The sequence below is a fragment of the Nematolebias whitei genome, chromosome 7 (genome assembly GCF_014905685.2).
Source record: "Nematolebias whitei isolate Nwh7 chromosome 7, NemWhi1, whole genome shotgun sequence".
NCBI classification, from domain to species: Eukaryota; Metazoa; Chordata; class Actinopteri; order Cyprinodontiformes; family Rivulidae; genus Nematolebias; species Nematolebias whitei.
Genome location: NC_056504.1, coordinates 9,839,719 through 9,867,284, shown reverse-complemented (window position 1 = coordinate 9,867,284; position 27,566 = coordinate 9,839,719). Strand labels below are relative to the sequence as shown.

The 27,566-nt window shown below is 39.7% G+C and overlaps 3 protein-coding genes across 3 annotated transcripts in view; 2 read left to right on the top strand and 1 right to left on the bottom strand.

Annotated features, from left to right (window-relative positions):
• Positions 1 to 7,879: 7,879 nt before the first annotated feature.
• zbtb49 (zinc finger and BTB domain containing 49) lies at positions 7,880 to 14,927 on the bottom strand. Its single transcript, XM_037679111.1, has 8 exons — positions 14,901 to 14,927; positions 14,350 to 14,532; positions 13,136 to 14,256; positions 12,991 to 13,037; positions 12,825 to 12,898; positions 11,567 to 11,649; positions 11,254 to 11,415; positions 7,880 to 8,592 (listed from the first exon to the last, which is right to left on the bottom strand). The coding sequence occupies exons 2-8, from the start codon at positions 14,502 to 14,504 to the stop codon at positions 7,880 to 7,882; spliced, it is 2,355 nt and encodes a 784-aa protein (XP_037535039.1). The 5' UTR covers positions 14,505 to 14,532; positions 14,901 to 14,927.
• Positions 14,928 to 15,330: 403 nt separating this feature from the next.
• Positions 15,331 to 19,221, top strand: lyar (Ly1 antibody reactive homolog (mouse)). The gene is made up of 8 exons (XM_037679239.1): positions 15,331 to 15,620; positions 15,732 to 15,846; positions 15,927 to 16,034; positions 16,168 to 16,248; positions 17,994 to 18,321; positions 18,473 to 18,523; positions 18,796 to 18,881; positions 18,989 to 19,221. Exons 1-8 carry the CDS (start codon positions 15,499 to 15,501, stop codon positions 19,124 to 19,126), a joined length of 1,029 nt encoding a protein of 342 aa, XP_037535167.1. The 5' UTR covers positions 15,331 to 15,498; the 3' UTR covers positions 19,127 to 19,221.
• Positions 19,222 to 20,785: 1,564 nt separating this feature from the next.
• The window catches only part of tmem128 (transmembrane protein 128), a 21,164-nt gene continuing 14,383 nt past the window's right edge, over positions 20,786 to 27,566 (top strand). Inside the window, exons 1-2 of the mRNA XM_037679238.1 lie at positions 20,786 to 20,951; positions 26,256 to 26,388. Of these exons, the coding sequence (XP_037535166.1) occupies positions 20,858 to 20,951; positions 26,256 to 26,388 (227 nt within the window). The 5' untranslated portion in view covers positions 20,786 to 20,857. The remainder of the gene's footprint in view (positions 20,952 to 26,255; positions 26,389 to 27,566) is intronic.

Here is a 27,566-nt window from a genome sequence, read left to right as displayed (position 1 = left end):
AGAAAAAAAATAAGTTTGTGGTGGAAAATAATTGTTTTCTACACTTGTTGGTTAAACGTGTAAAGTTTCTAATTTTCTAGTTTATAAAAGTCTCTAGCCTCAATGATTTAAATAATTGAAGTAACTGTAAATATGTATTTGAATAAAACAGTTGACCCAAGTCACTGTGCCCCAGATGCAAACCCCAAGAAAATACTTTCAGTGAGATACCAACTCTGGAGACATCATCACAGGTACTCTAGTCATGACAAACATACAGAACTCATTCAGTGCTACCAACGTTTAATGTTTTCTTTTAAAATGTTACCATAAATCTAAGCAGCTTTAGCTATTTTGACTACTTTTCTATCAGATGGTCAAGGGAGTTTGGCACTATTGATAAGAAATGTTGAGTCTAAAGTTTTTGGCGAACTAATCTTTATCCACCTGATAGGATTTAAATTACTCTTAATGATTTTCATCATTGTAATATTAGTAAAATGGTTGCTGCCATGTTTTTCCAAACATAGGAACATAAAATAGACACAAAGCACTTGAGGGAATCACTGATGTAGCCAGTAATCTTTAAATGTCCTCACAGTGTGCTTCCTGATTGGAATATAAAACACAACTGGCAGCAGGGACTCAGAGTAGAAGACAACCAGCAACACGTTCAGCCAGTCTCCATTTCTTGTCACAGGGTTTGCTGTGTGTGCTGTAGCAACCTGATGTCTTTGCCTGAGGGGGGATAACCTGTCACATTTAGTGACAGGTGTCGAAGTGCATCCCTAGAAACAAGAAGTGAACTGCAGACCCAGACAGAAAATACACCTGGGTACAGTGGCTAAAGGCCAGTGTGTGTGTTTGTGTGTGTATTTAAAGAAGAGAACAAGACGATTTGTGAATAAGTAAAGCAGCAACAACAAAACGAAACAAGTGGTACACCAACGTCCGCTGTTGATGAAACGTTTGAATAGTGAATGTTTGTAGTTTATGATGTTTTTCTGTACTGGAAATGAATGAGGAATGCAAGAAAACGTTGAGGTTTTTTGTTCAAGATATTCAACTGGGTAATGTGTATAAGAACAGAGGTTTTTTTTTTCTTGATCCTGGTGAGCAGAGGGAGCAATTTTATCCACCACCAGGTGCAATGGCGGAGCCAGAGGGTGGTCAAAGGTGGCCTTGGCCACCTTAGATTGCAATTTGACTAACCCTCCCCCAGGCCACCCTAGTTATTTGAGGAAACTAAGCAATATAAAAACTGGAAAGCATAATTTCCTCAAATAACAGTGGTGGCCAGTTTATATATATATATGATGGAGACCATCTTGGATTTTGACATGGCAGCCCATTGTTCAAAATAAACCTTTCTTATGCCTATATGCAGCCACACTCCATAATGGAAGCTGGTACCTCACTTTATTTTTCAAGTTATCATAGTCACAATATTCATGAATGGATGAACGGACGGACAAACAAAGGGTATTCCTCCTTTTCACTCTATCAGAGGATAAAAAAAAGAATGGTGTAACTACTGGTATGTGTGTATGTTGACTGGTGTTGATATACCGTAATATGTGTCTACCTTTAAACACATGAATTCAACAATAACTTTCACAAATCTATTGAAAAAAAAAGATTTTATTTCCAGTAACAATATTTTCATAATTGACATCATTCAGCTAAATCTGAACGGTGTCAGTAAAAAAGCAGGCGCGGAGCTTGAAATGATGAGAAACGCAGTTGAAACATAGCAAGGAGACAACAGCTAACAGTGAGAACAATCACCATTCTTCGCCTGCGCTTAAGCCTCTTTCACATTGTGACACACAGAGGAATTACAGTGCAGAGACTGGGTCAGCCATTTATCCATCCCAACACAGCATCAAGCCGCAGCTCCACGGCAATTACTGCTAGACTGGAAACGCTGCCAGAACACGTCCACACGCCATGGATCCTGTCTTGAGTGAACTATTGGAGAAGTCCAAAACATTTAAGCTCATCTGTAAGGAAGCACTTTTATTTTGTAGATCACAATATAAGAAAACTACAATGATACATTTTTTTCAGTCAAAGTTTTTCATAACCATTGCACACTCAGATGCATTAGTACATATGATAAACACCTTGAGTTAAATTTGATTAGACTGCCTTTTTCTTCCATAAACTGTCACAGCCAGACAAATGTAGTTGGATTTATACACACTCCCTTGTTAATTAACCCCATCCTCATATGGCTGTGAATGCACAAAGCAATAAAACGTGATGAGATAATGAAACAAAGGACTGGCTTTGGAAATATTTCCCTGTAAAATGACATTAGGCTGGGTCTCATTTTGTAGCGGTATGATGGCACACATATTCAGGATTAACTTCAGAGTGATGGTGGGAGGGAGGAAAGAAAGAAAAAGAAGATGAGAAGAGAGGAAGATTCTCTAGCAAAGACTCTTTGTTTAGAGAAATGCAGAGGCAGCTCCTTCTGTTAGGATGTGAAATAATATTTTTATTTTACTTACTATTAATTTATTGATGAATTTAGAAAAAAAAACAGTTTTGAGTTTTATTATTATATTTGTAATAGAAGGGCAGCATGGTGGCACAGTAAGTTGCTTCCTCTGAGTGAAAAGGTTGCTGGTTCAAATCCCGGCTGGGGGCCTTTCTGGGTGGAGTTTGCATGTTCTCTCCGTGCATGCATGGGTTTTCTCCAGGTACTCCGGTTTCATCCATACCAAAAACATGCATGTTAGTCTGATTAGTAACTCTAAATTGTCCCTCGGTGAGCGTGAGAGAGTGAATGTTTGTTTCATTTGTCTCCAAGTGTCCCTGTGATGGACTGAAGACCTGTCCAGGGTGTCCCCCGCCTCTCGCACACTGACTGCTGGATATGGACACCATAGACCCCCGTGACCCAGAAAGGAAAGATAATGGATGGATGGATTTTCAATAGTTACTCTGCTCAGGGGCTGTGGTAGCTCAGTGGTCAGTGCTGCAGTCTCATAATCCCGAGGCTGCAGGTTTGAACCCAGTTTGCATCAGAAAAGAGCATCTGAGGTAAAATAATTGGCAAAGCTTTTGTGCATTTGCTCAGAGATGACACCTGCAGACAGGAGCAGCTGAAGGGGAAAAAATATATACATTTTGTCATGTTGGCCTATATTTCTGGAACAGCTGGAAATCCCTCAGTGAATGTCACCTTTAAGACAGCTGCTCATTCTTTGTTCAGGTGGGTCGAAGATGAAGCTGCATTATGCAAATGTGTTTCTTAGGGATGTAGACAAAGACATGAACAGAAGTTTTCTACATTAAGCAGTTTATGTTGCTCACTAACAGGGTGTTCTGCAAACTTTATTTAGTGTTGACTTTGAGCTTTGCAACATTACAAATCTAATTTATATACACAAAAAGTGGAAATATGGAAAGCATGATAAATCCACAACCCACAGTCAAAATAAGATAAGCAGCATTATTAAAATGTAATAGCTTCATACTATAGGAGCTTATTTTGTCTGTACTGATATAACTGATAAGAAATGAAGCAAAATAAAATGTTAAAAACAAACGAACAAACAAACAAATGATTTGATGAAATCTAAAAATAATGTTGTTAGCATCAGGGTGCTACTGCCTCCATGCTGGAGAGATGAACAGAAGCAGTTTCTTCACACTTTCACACTTTGATATTTGCTGTAGTGAGAAAATGCTCAACATGGCCGGTGTTTGCACATGATTGTCATGGATGGATTTCAAAAAGATCTTTCAATAAATAATGTACTAATAAATATAAAATAAACTGCAAGTATTTTAAGCCATATGATATACCAACATTGGGACGTCACCTCCTTATTTTCACACAAGCTTGTTCAAAACATCCTTGACAATCAAATCAGAGTACAAAGAGATATATCAAGGTCAAGCACTAAACAAAAAGCTATGCCTCTTCTTCATCATAGTTAGCAGGGCAGATGTGAGGGGTAATCAAGGAGAATGGACACCATGATAACAGACTTATCCTATGTGTTGCTAGGCAACTAATCCAGCAGCAGGCACGGCATAACAAGGCCTGGATGTTGTGACAATGAGGGCCAATCAACAGAAGCCTATCTCGGAGAACGCCGTCTGCTCGGCTCCATCTTCACGTCTCGCATCATGCAGCGGGCTCACGCGGTGATCACTGGTGCGTGGTGTTCACTGGGTGTGCTCAGAGTGAGGCTCTCGTTTGTGACAGCTTCCTCCACCAACAGCATCCAGAAAACCAAACCGCTCCCGTGAGCAATGTTCATACCTTGAGGCACAAGGCTGAGGGAGTGGACAGGCAACACGTTTCTTGCAACATTTTACATTTTTTGCTGTTACACACTCAGTCATGGTAGGAAACGCGTCACATTAGACAAATCTGGCTTTTCTGTCAAACTGTAGCTCTTTAATCGTGAACTGCTGTGAAGATTTTAGCTCCCTCTGTTAACTCTGTAACTTAGCTCCACCAGCTGAGCCACCGTGCTGCCCTAAACCAGAATTCATCAGTGTGTGATGAATGGGATGAAATGTTTTAAACTTTTTTGAACTCTACCCACAAAGATATTATTGATCTGCTGCTGCCTTGATTCCAGGACTGGATGATAAATTAATTAAAATAAAAAGACAGACAAAAGTCAGAGTTTCTTAATTGTCATTCGCACCTCATGTGGTACATGTGGTGGAGCGAAATTATGTACACAGGGTCCCAGTTACATCCAACAATAAATGTAAAAAAATATATATATAACAGTAATAACATCTAAGATATGAACTAAGAAAAACATCAACTAAATATACACTAACACTACGCACTCATAACATAAAACATTACGTGGAACATCAACACAAACATGAACATGAGTCCGTGTAAGCAGATGAGCACGCATGAACACATAAACATTGAAACAGATCAGCAGCAACATTGAGACAGATCAGCAGCAACATGAAACAGATCAGCAGCAACATGATGTGATTTTTTTCACAGTGATTATTCTGGTTAGAGATTCATGAGTCTAACAGCCTCAGGGTAGAAGCTGTTCCTCAGTCTAGTGGTTCTACACTTAATGCTCCTCAACCTCCTTCCTGAGGGGAGTGGGGCAAAAAGTGTGTGTGCTGGGTGAGTGGGGTCCTTCATGATGCAGGTGGCCATCTTCCTGCATCTGAAGGTGTAGATGTCTGTGACGGTGGGAAGACTGACTCCGACAGTCTTCTGTGCAGCCTTCACCACTCTCTGCAAAGCTTTTCTTTCTGCAGCTGTGCAGCCTCCATGCCACACGTTGGTGCTGGAGCACAGGATGCTCTCCACTGCACACCTGTAGAAGGAGGTGAGGACTGAGCTTCCCAGACCAGCTCGCCTCAGCCGTCTGAGGAAGTAGAGTCTCTGATGAGCTTTCTTGATCAGGCTGGTGGTGTTGTTGCTCCAGCTGAGGTTATTCATGTGTACACCCAAGTACTTGAAGCTGGAGACCACTTCCACCGCAGATCCTCTTATGTTCAGGGGGGTGTAGATGTTTTTGTTCCTTCTGAAGTCCACAATCATCTCCTTTGTCTTCTTCACATTGATGTGAAGGTTATTCTCTTTGCACCAGCTCTCCAGGTGTTCCTCCTGTAGCTGGACTCATCATTGTTTGTGATGCATCCAACCACCACTGTATCATCTGCAAACTTTACAATGTGACATCCTGGATGGGTAGCTGCACAATCATACGTGAGCAGAGTAAACAAGAGGGGGCTCAACACACATCCCTGAGGAGAGCCAGTGCTGAAGGTTATGGTGGAGGAGGAGAAGTTGTGGATCCTCACTAACTGTGGGCTGTTTGTTAAGAAGTCTAGTACCCAGTTGCAAATGGAGGGGCTTAGTCCTAGTGTGGATAGTTTGTCCATCAGGGTTTGGGGGATCATGGTGTTGAAGGTGGATGTGAAGTCCACAAAGAGCATATGGACGTAAGAGTTTTATGCTCCAGGTGGTTGAGCGCAGTGTGGACCACAGAGGAGATTGCATCCTCTGTTGATCGGTTCTCACGGTATGCATACTGATGAGGGTCCTCGTTGATGTTGATTGTTGTTTTAATGCGAGTCATGACCAGTTTTTCGAAGCATTTTGCGACTGTCCGGGTGAGGTCCACTGGCCGATAGTCATTCAGACCAGTCACTGTAGAGCTTTTTGGGACTGGGATGATGGTGGCAGTCTTCAGGCAGGTGGGAACTGTCTCCAGGGTAAGTGAGGTGTTAAAGATGTCTGCCAGCACCTCGCAGAGCTGATCGGCACATTCTTTCAACACTTTTCCGGGGATGTTGTCTGGGCCAGTTGCTTTGTGCGGATTAATCCAAAGCAAAAGCAAAGTTATTGTTCTTTATCACCACCACCCCTACAAGCACCAAAGGAAGAGAGACATGTTTGAACTTAGTGTGTCAAACTGATGGCTCGCAGGCTAGAGTCGGTCCTCATTACAATTTTATCTGGTCCTCAGTCAGATTAAATTTTGATTCAATTTCAGGTCTCTCTAATAAAATGAGTCCCCGAGGCTCAGTGGGATTAACCTGTATAAATAAAGGTTGAATGAATGATGATGGGGCGAGTCAGAATTCAGACTTTCGGGGCCTTCCAGTGGAAATCTTTTGACTTGAGCACAAATGGAACGGCCCATCAGTGCCTGAGCTGCAGTCCTGGTTCTGCTCCTTCACAGAACCAATCAAATATGTGCTGGTTCGATCCCAAAGCAGCATTTTCAAGTTGGGAACACTTTCCTATACATGCTGTCCCTGGTTATCCTTACATACTGATCTTTAGTTCACTTTTATGAAGTGTTTGTGTTTTAAAAAAGGTTTGTGAGCTCAGTCATCCAGGTAGATAACAAAACAGGTTAAATCGTGTCATCTGGACCAGTTTCTTTAAATGAGTAATGTTTCTTCTCCCATCCAGAGGACTTTGTCAGCCTGCCATGACTTAACCTTTTTGTTGTTTTAATTGAAATGCACGCATTTGTTTTTGTAGTTATGGTCACAGTCTGCTGCAAACGGTCTCTTGTGTTGAAAGGTAAATTTCCTCTAGTTACCTGGACTCCCTCGACATTATTTAAGATGTAAACACTGGGGTAAAACCAAACCAAATACTTTATGTAATTTTGTGAATTGGCCAGATAATTCATCTTTTGTCAATTGCTATTTTTAAACATTTACTTAATCATTAATTGAACTTATGTCTTTTTTAAATTGCTCTGTGGTGGCTTCTATTGAAAAATAAAACAAATAAATTGACACAGTTAGTTCTGATCATACCACCTATTTCTTTAGACAAAGGAGCAAAAAAGAAAAAAATAATCACGTCATGTCTTTTTATCAGTGAATTTAAAAAAAAACTCAAAGTGCTGGTGATTTTCAACCATATTCACAGTTTTCTTTATTTTTATATGAACGTTAGAGCAAGGCTACAAAATAAATTGTTGTGCATTTGTTTACACAGTTCTTGAACTCATTTAACTTAGAAATAATCTGTTTTTGTTTCATTATACGTTCATAAAACGCAACCAGTTTTTAATCGATACAGGTAAAAACATTTTAAAAGCTGTTTAATCAAGACCACTGAGACTTATAATAAATAGAATCTAAATAAGTTATTGTTGTGTGAATATAATTCAGTTTTAACGATAATGAAAATACAGCTGTATTGTGAGAACTATTGTTAAAGTGCGCGCAGTGTATACAGAAAACAACAACAACAGTGTTTTGTTATTTTTATGATTCTAAATAACTGAACGTTTTGTATTGGAAGGCTATATATGACATGGGTCCATTTTAAATATGATCAAAATCACAGTGGTAAAAATCCACCTCAACAACTGAATATGAGAAAAAAAAATGTCAGCGTGATCTGGCCGTGATGACTTCACTGCTCCATGTCATTATCATTCTGCAGCGTTTTCATGGCCAGACCCCACAAAGTTACACTGGAGATAAACTGGCCTTCACTGGACCTGTAGGGTCTACTTGACCCTGTGAAGGAATTGTCTGTGGGGGGCAGGTAGGGTCTCCCTGCTGGGTCACTGTCAATGGACATGTTCCCGTTCTCCATGTAAGGACCATAAACGATCTCTGGAGTCTCGTGCAGCTTGGACAGCTTGATGCGGTCTGCGGGGAGGAGAGCTGCACTTCTCTCCTGGTGGCTGGATGACAGGAGGTGATGGGGAACCAGGGAGCGCAGCTCTGGAAGAGATGTCAACGCTGGGCTGAGGTGCATGCTGGGAGGTGGAGTCTCTATATGCTGTGTTGCTTGTGGCGATGAAGGACTGGGCGGTGAGGGCTTATCTAACTCTGTGTTGGGCATCATCGTGGAGAAGTGTTGCTCAGAGGTAGCAGCAGGTGGTTTGTTCAGGCCGACCGGTTTGGAGAAGGAGGCAGCTCCATCTGAGCTGTGTGTCTGCTCGGCGTCCACCGTCACCGGGCTTGAAACTGGTGGCCCCTTGCAGTGCATGTTGCTGTGCCTCCTCAGCATAGCAGAACGGGTAAAGCTCTTTCCACATGTAGTGCAGATATAGGGCTTCTCACCAGTGTGTGAGCGTATATGACGTTGAAGGTCTCCTGAGCCAATGAAGCACTTCCCTGCATAAAACAACAAATACTAAATGTAAGATATGTTGCACCACAATATTTACAATCAGGGCTCATACGTACCAGGTATAACATGAGCGATGAAGCTCAATTTAATAAATATTACTACTCATTTACTTGACTTTGAAACAATAAACTAAACCTCTCTAAAATATCACATTTGGGTTCTTCAATATTAATTTAATTTCTTGTCTCAATAGTAGATCTAAATTAAACCTACACACATATATATATTTTTTTTTTCTTTTTTTACTGTGTATAAACACATTTTCCTACTTTCAAAGAGTGAGTAAAATATTTCAAAGGCTGCGATAACATGTTAGCAGGATAGTTAGAGTTACTCCTGTTCTCTGTATCCAGAAAATAAAAATTGACAATTGCACATTTGAAAAAGACAAACATATTTTTTACTCAAACATGTAAAAAGATAATTATTTTTAAACTTTAATTCCTGTGCAATAAAAAACAATGTGAATAACGTTTAATAAATAAAGGCTTAGCATTCCTTGAAGGAATACCTGCACCTGCCACCGTTCATGACAAAGTTTTAGATTAAGATCGTTTTATGTTGATAAATGACAGATTTGTCACTGTTTTTGTCAAACCGTGAAAATGACATGCATCATTTCATACAATACTGCAATATTAATTAACTAATATTTCCTCTACTTCCTCAGGTGGCTGAGACGAGCTGGTCTGGTAAGCTCAGTCCTCACCTCCTTCTACAGGTGTGCAGTGGAGAGCATCCTGTGCTCCAGCATCAACATGTGGAATGGAGGCTGCACAGCTGCAGAAAGAAAAGCTTTGCAGAGAGTGGTGAAGGCTGCACAGAAGATGTTGGAGTCAGTCTCACCACAGACATTTACACCTCCAGATGCAGGAAGAGGGCCACCTGCATCATGAAGGACCCCACTCACCCAGCACACACACTTTTTGCCCTGGTCCTCTCAGGCAGGAGGTTAAGGAGCATTAAGTGTAAAACCACTAGACTGAGGAACAGCTTCTACCCTGAGGCTGTTAGACTCATGAATCTAACCAGAATAATCACTGTAATGACACTTTAATTGGAGATTTGACACTTTATCCATGCTGCTGATTTCTTACCTTAAGCTGCTATATTCATACCTCTCTGCTCACAAACAAACTCAGGTTCAGGCTGCTGTTTCATACACCATATTCTATTATATTATTATTGTTTAGTGTAGGTTTGTCGCAATAAACAATAATTGCATGATAAAGTTAAACGAGGTCAATAATTTTCATTTATTGGCTTTATTGTTTCTTCACATCTCTCTCTTTCTACTGAAGACTCTGGATGACAAAAGGCTCCACCCCGGTGCTCTTCACTGACCCCTCCCTCTCTCTTTTCTTAGCGTAAGGGGGGAGTGAACTATCGTGTCAGGTAGCTGCCAAGGCACATCGTCTTGTATCTCTGCAGCATTAGAGCCCCAAGCTAAAGAAAGAAATGGAATTAGTTTCAAAGTTGAATGCAACAGCAGCAGCAGTGTGGGAACGCTTCGGATTCAAACCAAATGACCGAGGCGAACCGCTGAACCTTTGCGAGACAGTATGTCGCATTTTTCATAAAACTGTAGCAACTAAGAGCAGCAATACAACCAACTTGCACGTGCACCTAAAGCACAATCATCCAAAGCAGTTTTTGTTTATAAAACTGGCAGTTTTGCCCGTCTTCTCTATATAAAACTAATGATTATTATTTTTTGAAAGGCAATTTAGTTTACAGACTTCATAATCTTTACTGTTTTGGCTTAATGTAGTTTTTATTTCCATTTTTTTGTTGTATTTAGATTTTATTCATGTGCATTTTTTTGTTAACGGAGACTGAGAGTCAGTATTATTTTTGTTTTTTGTTTATTTTCCAGTTCCAGTGTTAAGTGTTCTTTTGAAATTAAAGTTTATTGATCTTTGAGAGGATGTACTTGCATTATTATGTCATTATCATTACATTAGTTCAAAACGGTCTCCAAACAACATCATCGTTGCAATAATTTCTGAAACAACTAACCGCACAACAAAATTTGTTATCGTGACAGGCCTAGTTTAGCATATATCTAACATCCTTATATACAATTTATTTTTTTATACTTTATATTGTTGCTATTTTTGTGTGTAACTGGAAACTTGGGTACACAATTTCGTTTTACCTCATGTACCACATGTGATGCAAATGACAGTAAAGTTACCTTGAAACTTGAATATCGTGCAAGATCTCCCATAATCTGTTAGCACTTCAGCTGTGGTCAACATCTTTAACTAGGCTGACTCCAAAAGATAATCATTTAGTCATGTACAGCTAATAGTTACCGAGTTACTCAGTTGCACTGAAATCTGTCCAGGTGTTCATAGATATTTTGCTAACAGACCAAAAAAGCTAACTCCAAATATTAACAGCAAAGTTTTAAGCCAAGACTGCACAATGTGATGTGCTCAAATTATGTTTGGGACAATGCTCAGCTGCTGTCACACCAAATGTCAGCTCAATTTCTGTCAAACTGGCTGAGTTAAAGCCATTTGGTTTCATCTTGAATTAGGTTGAGTTAAAAATTAAGCAGTTGTAGATGCACATCCAATGAACACACACCTGCCTTTAGCTTTTGTTGCCGAGCGGTACTTAAAGAGACTGATCCTTACCACAGGTGGCACAGCTGTGTGGTTTTTCTCCAGCGTGACGAGCCCTGTGCTTCAGAAGCTTTCTGTGGGTGTTGAAAGATTTTCCACATTGGTCACAGGTGAAGGTCTTTTCTGTTGCATGAGTCCTTTTGTGCTCCTTGAGATTACTCAAGTTGTTAAATCCTGAACAAAACACATGACAAGGAGAAACATCTCTCTTAGAAACAACCTGTCATTTTCTAGCTGACCCTTAGAATAAGCACCTAAAACTTCTATTGAGTTAGAAGAAAAAGACAACCAGGTCAGAAAAAAATGCAATATGAGAGCGATGTACCTCGACCACATATATCACACAGGTGTGGTTTCTCTCCAGTGTGAACCACTTTGTGGCGCTGGACATCCCCCGCTGCAGTAAAGCTGGAAAAAAGATAAATATTCAGTTTAGGACATTAAAAATAAAAGTTCAGGCTAACTACTACTGGCCAGCATCATACAGTAATAACAAAGTGCTACACTTGAATTTGTTTATTCCTACCACTGACTTATAATTAAAATATTACTACCGTACTTTTTGCCGTACTTTTTGCCGTATTTTCTGCGACTTAAGACAGTGAAGCGATTTGTTTATAACCCAATTTTTGGCTGAGATCTGATGATTTCATTCATTCTGACATGGAAAATATTGAACATTACCATTTTCAGCCACTAGAGGGCGCTCGAGTAATATGGCAAGCAAAGTGTCTCATTAATAGGTAATTGTGGCTATTAATGAGACACTTGGCTTGCCATACAGGCAACCTTCGTCTCGCTTTGGAACTCCTGGAGCAAACATCAAATCAGCTGCATTTCACCGCTCTGCCCAGGTGAAATGCAGCTGATTTGACCGTCAAAGTGCATTTATTAAGGAAAAGTTCAACTGAGACACACCTTTACTATAATGTCGAGCAAATAAATAATTGTTTTAGGTGGTTATTTTGTTAAATTCTGAAGAAATGCACAGCAAGTCCTCCCTCCACACGCAAATCGGCTTTTGAAATGCAGCTGATTTGACCGTCAAAGTGCATTTATTAGGAAAAGTTAAATTGATATACACCTTTGCTATAATTACAAGCAAACAAATAATTGTTTTTAAGTGTTTATCTTGTTAAATTCTTGTTAAAGTCCTCCCGTGCATGCTCCCGCAGCTGCCATTTGGCAGCCAATCGATTTTTGGCACAACACCGGCCCACGTTTCCGGGTGGTCAGCGGTGAAGAATAACAAACATCAGCTGTGACACATAATAGTTGCGACTTATACGGCAAAGCGACTTATTTATGTTTTTTTTCCATTTTATTAGACATATTTGGACTGATGAGACTTATACGGCGATGCAACGTGTACGGCAGAAAGTACGGTATTACTGAAATAAAATAAAAAATATGCTCCAGGTAAGTTCAGCATTAAAGACAAAAGAAATCACAAACTGAAGAGTAAATTGCAACGATTCTGAATGAATTACAAATATTTTTTTAAAGTAAAGAAATATCAACAAAACAAAGCTGTTAATGGTGACTCATATAGCTGTAGAAATGATTAAACAGATCAACGTTACCTTTTACCACATAACTCACAGATGTATGGCTTTTCTCCAGAATGTCTTCGCAAATGTGTCTGTAAATTTCCTGCCTGTAAGGAAACAAAAGTCACTTTTCTATCTTGGTACAAACCAACCATCAGAAAAGAATTGTGTCAAAATTAAAATTTGCACCAGGGAATACCTGTGAGAAGTGTTTTCCACAAATACTGCACTGAAACGGCTTTTCACCTGCAACAGAAAATGTATGTAAGTTTCTGTCATAGCTGTAGGATTAATGATGTTGCTGTTTATCACTGGGATAATTAAGAATGTGGATTAAGTGATACCAGTATGTGAGCGCTTGTGCAGCTCCAGATTGCTCGGATGTTTGAAGATCTTCCCACAGACGTCACAACTATACTGCTTGTGTCCTGTTTGCTGTGAAGGCTCTAACACAGGCTTCATGCTGATCTCCTTTGGGTTTACAGGTGGAGGACTGGGAAGTGGAGCGTCTATAATCTCTGAAGTCTCCTCTCTGCCTGCAGGGCTGCCTTCCACAGAAGCTTCTGGAGCTTCAGTTTGGGTCAAGGGCTCACCTGGATTACTTGCTTTAGGACAGTTCTGGATGGGTTCAATGACCGACTCAGTGCCCATCTCCTCCAGAGCTTTCTGAGAGCAGAGGTAGTTATATTTCTTCAGGTATACAGCCTTCTTGGGGCGAACCAACTTGTTAAGCATGGAATCAGATGAGTCAGTGTTAGGGGCGTTTAGATTATCTGAAGGTGTCAAAGATGAAATTGTATTTTTTTCCACTGTTACAGATGTAACAGGATTGGACGGCATTGTGTTTCCTGAACTTACAGGGGCATTACTACCTCCCTGGTTCATTCCAAGCTGACACTGCTGTTCCTCGGTTAATACCAAGGGGCCTGGGCCTTGATTTGAGACTGCGCTGTTGGTTTGCATAGCACTTTGTTTGAAATACTGCTTACTGTAGAAGTTACGGAGCTTATAGCCATGAACCAACTGTTTTTCTGCAGGTGCTTGAGAGCTGCTAGGTAAGTCACAGTTTGAGCTATTATTAGGCAAAGAAACTGGCGTCCTTCTTGTGTGGTCCATGTCACTGTAAAAGCCGGGCCGCTGAGATTCAGAGGGGCAGTGGAGGTCGACATCATGAGGAAGACTACTTCCCAAAAGGCAGTCGTGGTCGGAGCTTAGCATGCCTGGGAGAGTAAATGAAGACATCTCCACGGGTGGAGGGCAGGGCTTGAGAAAAGCATTACACATGCTCTGCACATTTGGAACCTGCAAGCTCTGAGCAATGTCCAGGAGGGCTTGCACGTTGTCTTGGTTAATGTCAAGATGGGAGGTATACATGTAGTCCAGGATCTGGCCGATGCCACTGACATCCTGGATAACCAGGTTGAACACGTCATTTTTCTGACTTGGAGAGTTTTGGAACAAAGATCTGGAAAATCATACAATTTCCAAATTATGGTTTTATGTAACATATCAGCAATATTAACTGTAATTGTGAAATTATCTTTGTATATATTTCTACCTGAAATAAGAACTGAAAGCAGCAAGGACGTTTTTGTGTGCTTTGAAGCAGACACCTTTGACAACCAGCATGCAGTCACAGAGAAGGCCCTGAATCCTTTGCTCTTGGAGCTGCTGGAGGAGGTAGGAGCTGTGGCTGGACAGGGAGTCCATCATGGTCCCTCAGCTGCTGCAACTTCTATATCTGATGGGGAGGGCAGGAAAAAAGAAAGACAACTAGAACAGTTTAATATAGAGTGACTACATGAAATTCGTTTATATTCCGTTAGTCAGCTGATACAACTAAGACACTTCTTAAGTTTCAGCACTTTTTTATATTGCTCATTAATAACTGCGCAGAATCGAGAATCCACTGAGCCCGAGCTACGAGACCACCCAGGCAAAAATTGGACGAAAACAAACGACAAATTGGCGCTAGCAACAATGCTACGCTAACAAAACAACATTTATTTATTTTTAAATCGTCATATTTTCGACCACAAATAAGTGCTTCACGTCCCTAGCTTATTATTTTTATTTATAAAAACGAGACTTGCAGTAAAGCGTTCCTACCTTTTATTGGGATGATGGGTCACTTTCGACTTTATAACATGACGTCATTTCCTGGTGCAGCGTCTATTTTAAACGATACTAACGGAACAATCATGTAGATACTATAAACAGTAATAATGCGACATATGTGTAACCTTTATTGGCTATTACAAACTAAATTGTAAAATAAATATTAATAAATTAGTTTAGCATAATTTAGTTTAGGCACTGAACGTTGTTTCAGTCTTCCTCGGAACCATTCTTCAGTTGTTATTGCCTACGGAGCGCTGACGATGTAGAACTGAAGTGTGTCACATGTGTTTTGAAAAGTTGCCACCTAGAAACTCCGAACGTTCAATTTCAAATGCGAACTCGAAAGAAAACAAATTTAGTTTAACGGTAGCAACGATTATACGTTTTTAAATAGTATTGTTTATACAAACTATACTATATTTATATCTCTACGTATTTTATTACCGGTAATTTGTAATATTCGCCAGATTTTGGATATTCGTTAGCTTGTGTCCTGCTTACGCGTAAGGATTTTACAAACTTTACACGTAGTTTTGATCAATTTGGACTGTCTCAAGTGATTGATATCGACGAAATAGTTTTAGCAATGGTCTTCTTCACCTGCAATGCGTGTGGCGAATCCCTGAAAAAAGCCCAGGTAGAGAAGCATGTGAACATGTGTCGTGGGTGTCAAGTCCTGTCCTGTATCGACTGTGGAAAAGACTTCTGGTAATTAATGATCAAGTTTCTACAATGCTGTTGTCTGTTTCCAAGATGTTTTTAGTTGAAGTACCTTCCCCACTCAACTGACACAGTGGTGTTTGTCTTTGTGTCCTACAGGGGCGATGACTACAAAAACCACATAAAATGTATCAGTGAAGATCAGAAGTATGGAGGCAAAGGCTATGAGGCCAAGGCAAACAAGGGAGATGTGAAACAGCAACAGTGGATACAGGTAAACATATCATGTAAAGTTAGTAGGCTTTGATTATGAAAGGTTTTTCATAATTCTTTTTGTATCTTTTTTCCTTTCAGCGAGTACATGAAGCCATGAACAAACCTGGTGTTAGTGCCAAGCTGAAAGATGTACTCAGACAAGTTAGTACATATGATAATGTACCGAGGAAGAAAGCCAAGTTTCAGGTTAGTAACACTAGAAAGAGTAACAATATATTTTTTACAGTCAGAATACCTCGTAGACAGTGTTATTTCCTGTGTGAGAAAATGCTGGTGTAATGTGACCTTTAAGTAATCATTTTTCTTTTTCTCTTTTAAGAACTGGATGAAAAACAGTCTTAAAATAGGCAACGCTAGTCTACATGGTGAAGTGTGGGACATAATTACTGCTGCTGATAGTGTAAGTTACTATTGTTTAATGTGGTTTTTTTTTCATTTTTTATTATCTACATAAAAAAATGTAGAGTTCTAGAGTTGCGCCGCTCAAGGTGGCTGCATGTTGGAGCGGCTCTGTTGCTTTCATTTTGAGATTTTGCTTTTGGAAACTTTAATTCCTCTTTTTCTGGATGTGGGTCACGTTTTTTTGGATGATTGTTTCCTCTGGTGTCAGACGCTGTGCAGCTGGAAGGATTTTTACTGAAACTTTTTTAGTTTTGGACATTTGTTATGATGCGTAACCATGGCAACAAGGCAGTTTTCTACAACCAACAGCAGCTGATTAACATCTCAAAAGCTCAAATAATATCTCAACTACAGCCCCAAATCTCAAATGAGTTGAAAAGGAGGCTCTGTAGATGAATTCCCCTCTCCCTGCCTGCTGTGCTCGAGTGCCTGAGCACTGAGATCCTGGAACTAGCACGAAACACGGCTCGTGACAGCAGAAGGAATTGATCGTCCCCTTGCACCTGCAGGCTGCTGGGAGAAGTGACCATCACTCTGGGAGGAGTTCTGCCCAGCATTCGGGCGGTCCGGCTGCCTGGAGGAACCAAAAGGCCAACCGAGTCTGGGTGGACGGATCGGACAGCATCTGCAGCTATTTTCTTTGGAGCAGCACTTGCTCTGGAAATCTGATAGTTCCATATTAGTATCGTTTTCTTCTCAGCAGTCATCTTAACTTCTGCAGCTACATTATCAAACAAATACCTTTATGGCATGTTCATTTTCTTAACTGGTTTAGCTGCATTATATCAGTTGTTTTATGAATGAAATTATTACACTTAACAAACTTTCCTCAGTCAGTTGTAGCTTTTTTGATTAACTGCAGTACAAGATTTTTCTTACAAAGCAAAGTTGATGAGTGAGCTCTTGTTTTTGCTACCAGTCCTACTGAACCCACTGACTGTCCATAAGTTTAAACTAGGGGTGCACCGATTGCAGCTTTCTGGCTGATCACTGATTTCTAAAAAGCCTGACCTGCCGATACCGATTTTCTTTTATAAGCAACACTGTCGGGTGTTATAAGGTCAAAATGCACCTTCGATTTTCCAATATTAATTTATTGGAAAAACATACCCTTGAACAATATCCTAGAAGCAATACAAACTTGTTTTAACTGGCCATGAGGTAGCGCTCTGAAATATAAATGAAGTTTAGACAATTGTTGTTAAAACTAAAAAAATCAGTAAAATCGGTTTCTCATGCACGTATCAGTCGATTTCCCAAAACTAAGGAAATCGGGGCCGTTAAATTGGTGCACCCCTAGTTTAAACTTGAAGAAAAATTATATTTCTAGCTACTTTATTTACTGTCACTTTGTTTTCCTCAACCACTGCGTGCTTGACAAGTACTAAAATGAGTACTAATATACTCTGCGATACATATTGTCAAAAATCTTTGTCCTAAATGTACCTTGTTTATTTTACTGTCTAATCATGTGCTGAACGCAAATACTGCTACACATAGAGCTCAAGTCATCAATATTAGAAGTGTGCCTTAAAAAAAGCTTTAAAGAAAACCACTAAACTGTACAGCATCTGAGAGACTGAATTATCACTAGTTAATGAAGTGGTTAATCTGATGTTTGGAAAAAGTTTAAGTACGGTTTTGGTTTTACTTGTTTGTAAAAAGAAAAAATGTCAGAAGTTTAATTAATTTTTTTAAACTTTTTTTGTATTTAAGTAATTTTTATTACCCATCATCTTCCAGGCTTCTGAGACCAAACAGCCAACTAATACGAACAAAGGCCTCCCAGCTGAACACGGAGTAGTCACTAATGGAACTGAAAGCCAAAATGGCCAACCAGAGTTTGAGGAAAAGAAGAAGCTAAACAAGCGGGAACGTAAAGAGGCCCGTCAGCAAAAGAACAAGAAGGCTGCGATGGGTGATAAAACACCAGCTGCTCAAGAGCCCGAAAACAACCAAACTGGCAAAAAAACAAAGAACAGGAAGAGAAAATGTGGAGATGAAGAAGCTGACGATGAAGGGCAGCATGAGAATGGTGCTGAAAATCCAACTTGTGCTAAGAAAACAAAAAGTAAGTCAAATTTTCACCGACTCTCTGTCTCTTACTCTGTGATTAATAAAAACATGCTGTTTGTAATCAGGCCTTTTTTCCTTTGATAGTGTAGAAGTGTATGAAGCTGCAGTTTAATGTAAAACTTTCCATCATTTTTGATTTTATAAAGCTTCCAATGTTCTCATGACTGAGGAGACCGAGGATCAAGCTGCCTCTCAGGGTAACATGGCTTTTTTATGACTTGTGCTCATTCAGATCTAATTAAATAAAGCTTCTTCTTCTTTTTCTGCATATGAACTAACTCATGAATTAAAGCATATTCACCCCCATATTCTTTGACTTCAGATTTCCGATTGGCATTGTGCTTAAAAAAAGTGTTTTTGATAAAGCCAGCAGATGTCACCGTTGCATTTTTGTACACATCTGTCCAATAAGCCTTGGTCAAAATAGTCTGGACAGGAATTTGATTTATGTTTTTGATTCCATCTAAAGGCAAATTTAACTGGAAAGGAAACATCAGAGCAGTACTAAGAGAGGCACCGGACCAGGAGCTGTCGGTGAAGAAACTCAGGAAAAAGGTGCGACACACAGAGAATGATTCCAGCGTGCGTCTTCTTCTTTTTACAGCCAACTTCTAAATATAATTCAAAGAATTGCCCGTGGTGTTTTTTCTTGTCTTTTGCAGATTTTGGCAGCCTATTACTCTTTCACTGGTGACAGGAATATTAAGACAGAAGAGGAAGTATTTGCACTTTTTAACCAGAAGATCAACAAAAATCCCAAATTCAGAGTTTTGAAAGATCGAGTCAAACTAATTAAGTAGACTCTCCTTATATAGGCATGCTTGTAGAGTTTTAAAATTAAAATGGTATTGTTGCAACCCTGGCTTGTAGGTTTTTTTTTTTTTATACCTTTGACACGGTCCTAAAGATTAAATGGTTTTATGCAATGGACCTGGTCAGTGTAATTTATACCAGCTTACCTAGAACGTGCCAGTGCTGTTTGATGTATAAGATGACAATGTTGATGGAAGATTACTCTGCACATTCCACGCGCACGGTAAGGCCACAAAATGGCACCTTATCTGTAGGATTGGATGTTGGAGTGGGGGAAGGGAAATGGGAGAGGTCCGCCCGAGGTGAATTGGACTCTCACATGGGACGAAGCTAATGCGCATTCCTCCGCGCTGCGAACGGGGTTCACTTGGCTGAAGACACAGAAGCTCCATAGAATCAAGATGCTTGGTGTTAGCCTCAGGTGAAGTTTCAATGCTTTCTGATTTCCACGGCTGGAATGAGCGATCTCCACACACACACACACACATGCACTGAGAGTAAATCAGCCCAGCTTTATGAAGCTCTTCTAATCCCAGCAGGTTTAACACTGATGCTCATTCATCGCACTGCGCACCTGTAACAGTATATTGCTTGCTCTTGGTTTTAGTCGAGCTGTTACTCAAATTTGCTAGTATTAAAATTATGTTTTCTAGTCCACTGTGCTTCAGTGGGGCTTAATTCTTGTATTTTAATCCAGACCACACAGAGTACTGAAATGAGTCCTGCCTTTGTTGTTGTGGGGGTAAAGAATCAGATCGAAATTAATATTCATTTCATTAAGATGATGAATTGCACCAACATCACAGCTGAACTTGTCAATTTAGACTATAAAGTGCAACAATAAGTCTTAGGTATGTATTTGCATACCTACAGTTTTTGTTTCCACTAAACTGGTATTTGTAAAATTTGTTAACTTGGACTAATTCAATTACCAGACTTAAAACGTTGTATTGGTGTACTCTATTAATTTTGATTTTTAACATGGCTATAACATTTATTAAGGTGTTTTAATGTTAAAAATAAACTAGTGACGATCCCTATGCAACTTTTGCTGTAGAGAACATCAAGAAGGTGCACAGTTCTTATAAACAACTGTTGCCAATCATCTCAGGTGGACCTGTTCATCAAAAAAGTTATTAATTAGAATATTTATCTTAAACATGTTTTTTTAAATGTAAGTTTAACGTGATTAAATATATCTGTACAGAAGTGGTTAACTGTTAGAGGTTCAAGCTGATGTTAAACGTAGACGCAATGATCCATAAAGGATTCACCTTTCTTCAGTTTGCATGTTCTTCTTTTGTCTATTTCAGAGTTTAAAAGTAGGACAGCAGTGTCAAACTCTTGCTTTATGTAAAACTATATAGTAAGTAAAGATGAACTCTGAATAGTTGCTGCTGTCATGCACATAAAGTGCAAAATAAATGAAAAAAAAAAAAAAATATATATATATATATAATCCAACTTTAAAAAGTACCGTGAATCCCAGGAAGGAAAGGCAGATAAAGCACATTTTTAATTTGCACAGATAAACGTGTATTTTGAAAAATTATTAAAAATGTAAATTCTTATTAGACGTTCTGGATGTTTTCTTATCAGCGTCAAACAAAAACTACAAGAGTCGCGATCATTGCGTCATTAACAAGCGACTGCGCGTTCAACAGGAAGTGCCTTTAAATCATTGGTTAGCTTCTAGAGCTAATGTGAGTTGAGACAAAATGTTGAATGACAGCGAGTTTGTCACTTTGAGGAACAGATTTAAAAAAGATGCGGAGTTTCTTATGCAGACCACGACTGTCGAAGATGAAAAGAGTAAGCTTCAAAATTGTTATGTTGCTGTTATGTTGAATTAGCTAAATTATTAGCCATTTTCCCGTCAGACTCATGATAAATCCTGAAAGATGACCCAATTATTATGTTGCACAAATTTGACGTGTTAGTTCGAAGTGAACTTAAATTGTGGTAAAATTACAGCGCAAAAAACCCCACCATGAATAATAAGAGTTAACTTTTAGCAGTGTTATGCACGATATGTGTGTCACATACACAAACTGTGAGGATATGGTGCTGTGTTTTGCATGTCTCTTGTTTTAGGTATGGTTTAGATTTTTTTAATCATCTTGGTTTGATTGATTCTTGTACATGCTCATTTTGTTCCCTGGTTTGTCTTCCTGGTAGTTTTTTTCTGCTCACTGAAGCTCCAATTCAATTCAGTTTATTTATATAGTGCCAAGTCACACCAGAAGTCATCTAGGAGCAGACTGCTTTGAATTTAACTCCATCACAGAACTCTCATCTTGAGAGCAAGCTTGAAGGCGACAGTGGAAAGGAAAAACTCCCTCATGAGGAAGAAACATTTAGCAGAACCAGGCTCAGGACAAGTGGTCAAATCCTTCGACCGGCTGGATTTGGGAGGAACAGCTACACAATGTCAAGTCGAGAATCACGTTAAGATGGAAAGATTATCAAATAGAAACTATTCATTTTTAACAATTAATTTTAGGAAATGAGGATAGTTTGTTTTTCGGTAGCCTAAGCCTATAGCAGCATAACAAGCCAATCCTAACTATAGGATTTATCAAAAAGGAAAGTCTTAAGCCCAGTCTTAAAACTGGACAACGTGTCAGCCTCACAACGGAAACTGGAAGTTGGTTCCACAAGAGAGGAGCCTGATAACTGAAAGAGCTTCCTCCCATTCTGCTCTTGGAAACTCTAGGAACCGCAAGTAAGCCTGCAGTCTGAAAGCGAAGTGCTCTGTTAGGAAAATATGGAATAATAAGATCTCTAATATAAGATGGAGCTAGGTTGTTGAGGGCTTTGTAGGTTTGCCTTAAGATTTTGAATTAAATTCTGGATTTGACAGGTAGCCAATGGAGAGAAGCTAAAACTAGAGATATGATCTCCAGTTTAGACTCTGACAGGTGGCAGCATTTTGGTTTAACTGACGGCTTTAAAGAAGTCTTTGGACACCCAGATAACAAGCCATTGCAATAGTCCAGTCTACATGTGATAAATGCACGAACCATTTTTTCTGCTTCATTTTTAGATATGTTTTTATATTTGGCGATATTACGCAGGTGGAAGAAGGCGGTTCTAGTAACGTTTTTAATGTGGGGGATAAAAGACATGTCCTGATCAAAAATAACACCAAGAGTTTTAGCATTAGAGCTGGAGGACAGATTAATGTCATCTAAGGAGGGAGAAAGACTGAAAAATGTATTCCTAAGATGCTCGGGTCCAAAAACCAAAACCTTAATGATGATGATTGTTAATCATTACACCTGCTCATTGTCTCTTCATTATCTTCCCCTCATTTTACATAGTTCTTGTTTTTTAGTCACCCCTTTACCAAATCCTTATTTGTCATGTTTAATTTACTCTGCCAGTCTTAATTTATATATTCCTTTTGTAATTTCCTGCTCCTTTGTTGTAATTGACAAAAACTTGTGAATCATCTACCTGCCTCTTGAACAAATGCATTTAAGTCCTACAAGTACAATTTGCAACAGTGACTCTATCAAGTTTGTCCTGATCGGACATTGAATGTGTCATTTTAAACTGTCATTAATTTTATTATGATTAGTCCAGTAGTGTTTGCAAGCAACTTATCTAACTTCAACTTTGTTTACAATCCACATTACAGTAATGAAAAATATATAACAGGAGTGATTGCATGTTTTCGCCCGCTCTGTGTCTCGTAGCCACTATGTACAAGTGGACAATTATACAACTTTGAGAGCCTCACTGACAAAAATCCAGCAGCTCTTAATTGTTTTGTCTGTGAACAAAAGCTGTGTCCTTGTGACAACTTGTTTTTACAAGCTAGACCTTTAGATCTGACTTACGAAGAGGTATGGTTAGTTGCCTGTTCTAGCCATGGTAGGGAACTCTAAACAGCCTTCTAGCCTGCTTAACCACTTCAGCAGCCAAAAACAAGCCCTGATATGTTTAATCAACCATTAAATTATGGAGATTAGAAACTTACTGACAGGAAAACATGTCTCAAAAAAGAAATAAACAGCTTATATTTGGAAGAGAAGATATGCGCCTTTTGTAAATATTAGGTACATTTTGTATTTGGTTGTAGGTGCAGGGAGGAAGATAAGTATTTGAACACCCTGCGACTTTGCAAGTTCTCCCACTTAGAAACCATGGAGGGGTCTGAAATGTTCATCTTAGGTGCATGTCCACTGTGAGAGACATAATCTAAAAAAATAATAATTCGGAAATCACCATATATGATTTTGCCCTGTGATGGACTTGCGACCCATCCAGGGTGTACCCCGCCCCTCGCACAGTGATTGTTGGACATGGGCACCAGCGACCCCCGTGACCCAAAATGGAATAAGCGGGTAAAGAAAATGGATGGATGGATGGACCATATATGATTTTTAATAATTTATTTGTGTGTTACTGCTGCAAATAAGTATTTGAACACCTGTGAAAATCGATGTTAATATTTGGTACAGTAGTGTTTGTTTGCAGTTACAGAGGTCAAATGTTTCCTGTAGTTTGTCACCAGGTGTGCTCACACTGCAGCAGAGATTTTGGCCCATTCCTCCACAGAGATCTTCTCTAGATCAGCCAGGTTTCTGGGCTGTCACTGAGAAACATGGAGTTTGAGCTCCCTCCAAAGATTTTCTATAGGGTTTAGGTCTGGAGACTGGCTAGACCACTCCAGAACCTTGATATGCTTCTTACGGAGCCACTCCTTGGTTCTCCTGGCTGTGTGTTTCAGGTCATTGTCATGTTGGAAGATCCAGCCACGACCCATCTCCAATGCTCTAACTGAGGGAACGAGGTTGTTCCCCAAAATCTCACAATACATGGCCCCGGTCATCCTCTCCTTAATACAGTGCAGTCATCCTGTCCCATGTGCAGAAAAACACCCCAAAGCATGATGCTTCCACCTCCATGCTTCACAGTAGGGATGGTGTTTTTGGGATGTACTCATCATTCTTCGTCCTCCAAACACGGCGAGTGGAGTTAAGACCAAAAAGTTCTATTTTGGTCTCATCTGACCACATAACTTTCTCCCATGACTCCTCTGGATCACCCAAATGGTCATGGGCAAACTTCAGACGGGTCTGGACGTGTGCTGATTTAAGCAGGGGAACCTTCGTGCCATGCATGATTTTAAACTATGACGTCTTAGTGTATTACCCACAGTAACCATGGAAACAGTGGTGCCAGCTCTCTTCAGGTCATTGACCAACTCCTCCCGTGTAGTTCTGGACTGATTCCTCACCTTTCTTAGGATCAATGATACGCCACGAGGTGAGATCTTGCATGGAGCCTCAGTCCTAGGGAGATTGACAGTCATGTTTAGCTTCTTCCATTTTCTAATAATTGCTCCAACAGTTGATCTTTTTCCACCATTGCTTGGCAATTGTCCCGTAGTCCTTTCCAGCCTTGTGGAGGTCTACAATTTTGTCTCTGGTGTCTTTGGACAGCACTTTGGTCTCAGCCATGTTAGTAGTTGGAGTCTTACTGATTGTGTGGGGTGGACAGGTGTCTTTATGCAGCTACAGGATTTCCACAGGGCTGTGTGCTTCCCCCCTGCTCTTCTCCCTGTACACCAACTGCTGCACCTCCAGCCACGACTCTGTGAAACTTAAGTTTGCAGATGACACCACCCTCATCGGGCTCATCTCGGACAGTGATGAGTCTGCATACAGGAGGAAGGTGGACCGGCTGGTGACCTGGTGCAGCAGCAACAACCTGGAACTCAATGCCCGGAAGACAGTGGAGATGATTGTGGATTTCAGGAAAGCCACAGCCCGTCTGCCCCCCCCTCACCTGTAGTGATACCCCCATCACCACTGCAAACTCTTATCGGTTCCTCGGCACCACCATCACCCAGCACCTCAAGTGGGAGCCGACCATCAGCTCTCTCATCAAGAAGGCCCAGCAGAGACTGTACTTCCTGCGTCAGCTGAAGAAGGCCAAGCTGCCGACCAAGCTGATGGTGCAGTTCTACACGGCCATCATCGAGTCCATCCTCAGCTCCTCCATCACGGTGTGGTACGCCGGGGCCACTGCCAGGGACAGACTCAGACTGCAGCGCGTTGTGCGCTCAGCTGAGAAGGTGATCGGCTGCAGCCTTCCATCCCTCCACGACCTGTGCGTCTCCAGGACTGTGAGGCGAGCAGGTCGGATCACAGCTGACCCTGCTCACCCTGCACACGGACTGTTAGAACCACTCCCCTCAGGCAGGAGGCTTCGGTCCATTCGGACCAGAACCTCCCGCCATAAGAACACTTTCTTCCCCTCTGCTGTTGGACTCCTGAACACTCATAATGTTACCTCATAATATCTGCTTTGGTCACATTACATCTGTATTATAATTGAATTCTCCATCTGTACTGTTTTCCAAGTTTGTTTTAATTGTTTTTTATTGTATGGGTGTACACATGTTTTATGTTATGTTTTCATTTTATACTTTATTTTACTTTTTTGTTTTTTGCACCTTTATGTCAAAGCAAATTCCTAGTTTGTGAACCTCGTTCATTGACATGGCAATAATAAACTGATTCTGATTCTAACGACCTCAAACAGGTGCTTCTAATTAAAAATAATAAGTGGAGGTGGACTTTTTAGAGGAGGACTAACAGGTCTTTGAGGGTCAGAATTGTTGCTGATTGGCAGGTGTTCAAATACTTATTTACAGCATTAACACAAAAATAAATTATTAAAAAATCTTGCATTGTGATTTCCGATTGTTTTTTTAGATTATGTCTCTCACAGTGGACATGCACCTAAGATGGAAATTTCAGACCCCTCCATGATTTCTAAGTGAGAGAACTTGCAAAGTTGCAGGGTGTTCAAATACTTATTTTCCTCACTGTGTATAAAACACTGTCTCTTAGTATGTTAGTATTATTTTTGTCTTTCGTGTCTACATACAGTATCTACATAACGGATGCAAATGTCTCAGACTTCAGTCAAAAATTTGTTTGCATTTCTGTTACTAGCTATAATTCTCTTCAAGTAAATTGCTAATAAAAGTCCCAGTACTTAAATCTTTATACTTTTGAAGTCTTTAAATACATTTTCAGTTGAATACATGGTGTTTTAGTCTTTTCAAAGCTTCAACATTTTTTTTTAACCTTTCAGGTCAGGATGAAAAAGATGTGAAACCTCTCCCTCGTATCAACAAACACTCTGTTTTCTGGATTTTGGCATCTGTAGCTGTGACCTATTATGCAGATTTCTTCCATGTCATTATGGAAAATGATGATATCAAAAGGTAAAAAGTTTTATATTGAAGAAAAGCTGTAACTGTAAGGTAAACAAAAATTAAATGCTATAAATGTAGGTTTTGGGTTCAGTCAGTTATTGTATGAGAAGTTAGTAAAACACAGTAGATGTGTCAGGTCAATACTTTACTCTGAGCATATCATTAGTAGAAAACAGTTATGTGAATAAAAGTCTGCTTCCAGTTGTGTTAAGTGTGAAACTGAATACATGACCAAGACAATTGCCTTGCTTTCTTTTATAAAAACTTTACCTATGACTAAATATGTTGCTCATTACTTCCTGTTCAAACAATAATGACATGCCTCTGCAATAAAACAACAACTTTTAAATGTGTTTAGGTAATGATAAAAAGAAAAGGCATTGGCTATGATTTTGGAAAAGTAAGCTTTGATCTTTACCAATCTGAACAAATTAATCAGTTTAGAGTTTAATCGTTTTACTGAAAGTGTTTTTCACAAGAAGAAAGAATTTATGACCGCTGCCTGTCTTCCAACATGTTTAGCCAGAGGTTAGACCACACAGTGGTCAGAGAAACTGCCCAGGAGAAACATCTAAGACTGTAGGTGCAGCTAAAAAAAATTGAATATCGTGAAAAAGTCCAATTTCTTTAGTCAATCATTTCAATTCAATTTTTCAATTCAGTTTATTTATATAGCGCCAAGTCACAACAGAAATCATCTCAGGGCACTGAACAGAAACATTCATATGTAAAAATAATAATTTAAGACTTTATCTGAGGAGCAGACTGTTTTTAGTTTTATTCCATCACAGATCTCTCATTTTGAGCAAACATGAAGGTGACAGTGGAAAGAAAAAACTCCCCCATGAGGAAGAAACCTTTAGCAGAACCAGGCTTAGGACAAGTGGCCATTTGCTTCGACCGGCTGGATTTGAGAGGAACAAATACACAATGGCAAGTCAAGAATCACATAAGATACAAACCGGATTCCAAAAAAGTTGGGACACTAAACAAATTGTGAATAAAAACTGAATGCAATGATGTGGAGATGGCAAATGTCAATATTTTATTCGTAATATAACATAGATGACAGATCAAAAGTTTAATCTGAGTAAATGTAACATTTTAAAGGAAAAATATGTTGATTCAAAATTTCACAGTGTCAACAAATCCCAAAAAAGTTGGGACAAGTAGCAATAAGTGGCTGG

Coding starts and splice junctions, on each gene's coding strand:
- zbtb49 (XM_037679111.1), bottom strand. CDS start 14,504: ATGATGGACTCCCTGTCCAGCCACAGCTCCTACCTCCTCCAGCAGCTC. Junction 13,038..13,135: donor GCACAAGCGCTCACATACTG/GTATCACTTAAT, acceptor TTTCTGTTGCAG/GTGAAAAGCCGTTTCAGTGC. Junction 8,593..11,253: donor ACACAGCTGTGCCACCTGTG/GTAAGGATCAGT, acceptor TGTTTTATGCAG/GGAAGTGCTTCATTGGCTCA.
- lyar (XM_037679239.1), top strand. CDS start 15,499: ATGGTCTTCTTCACCTGCAATGCGTGTGGCGAATCCCTGAAAAAAGCC. Junction 16,035..16,167: donor GGAAGAAAGCCAAGTTTCAG/GTTAGTAACACT, acceptor TTCTCTTTTAAG/AACTGGATGAAAAACAGTCT. Junction 18,322..18,472: donor TTGTGCTAAGAAAACAAAAA/GTAAGTCAAATT, acceptor GATTTTATAAAG/CTTCCAATGTTCTCATGACT.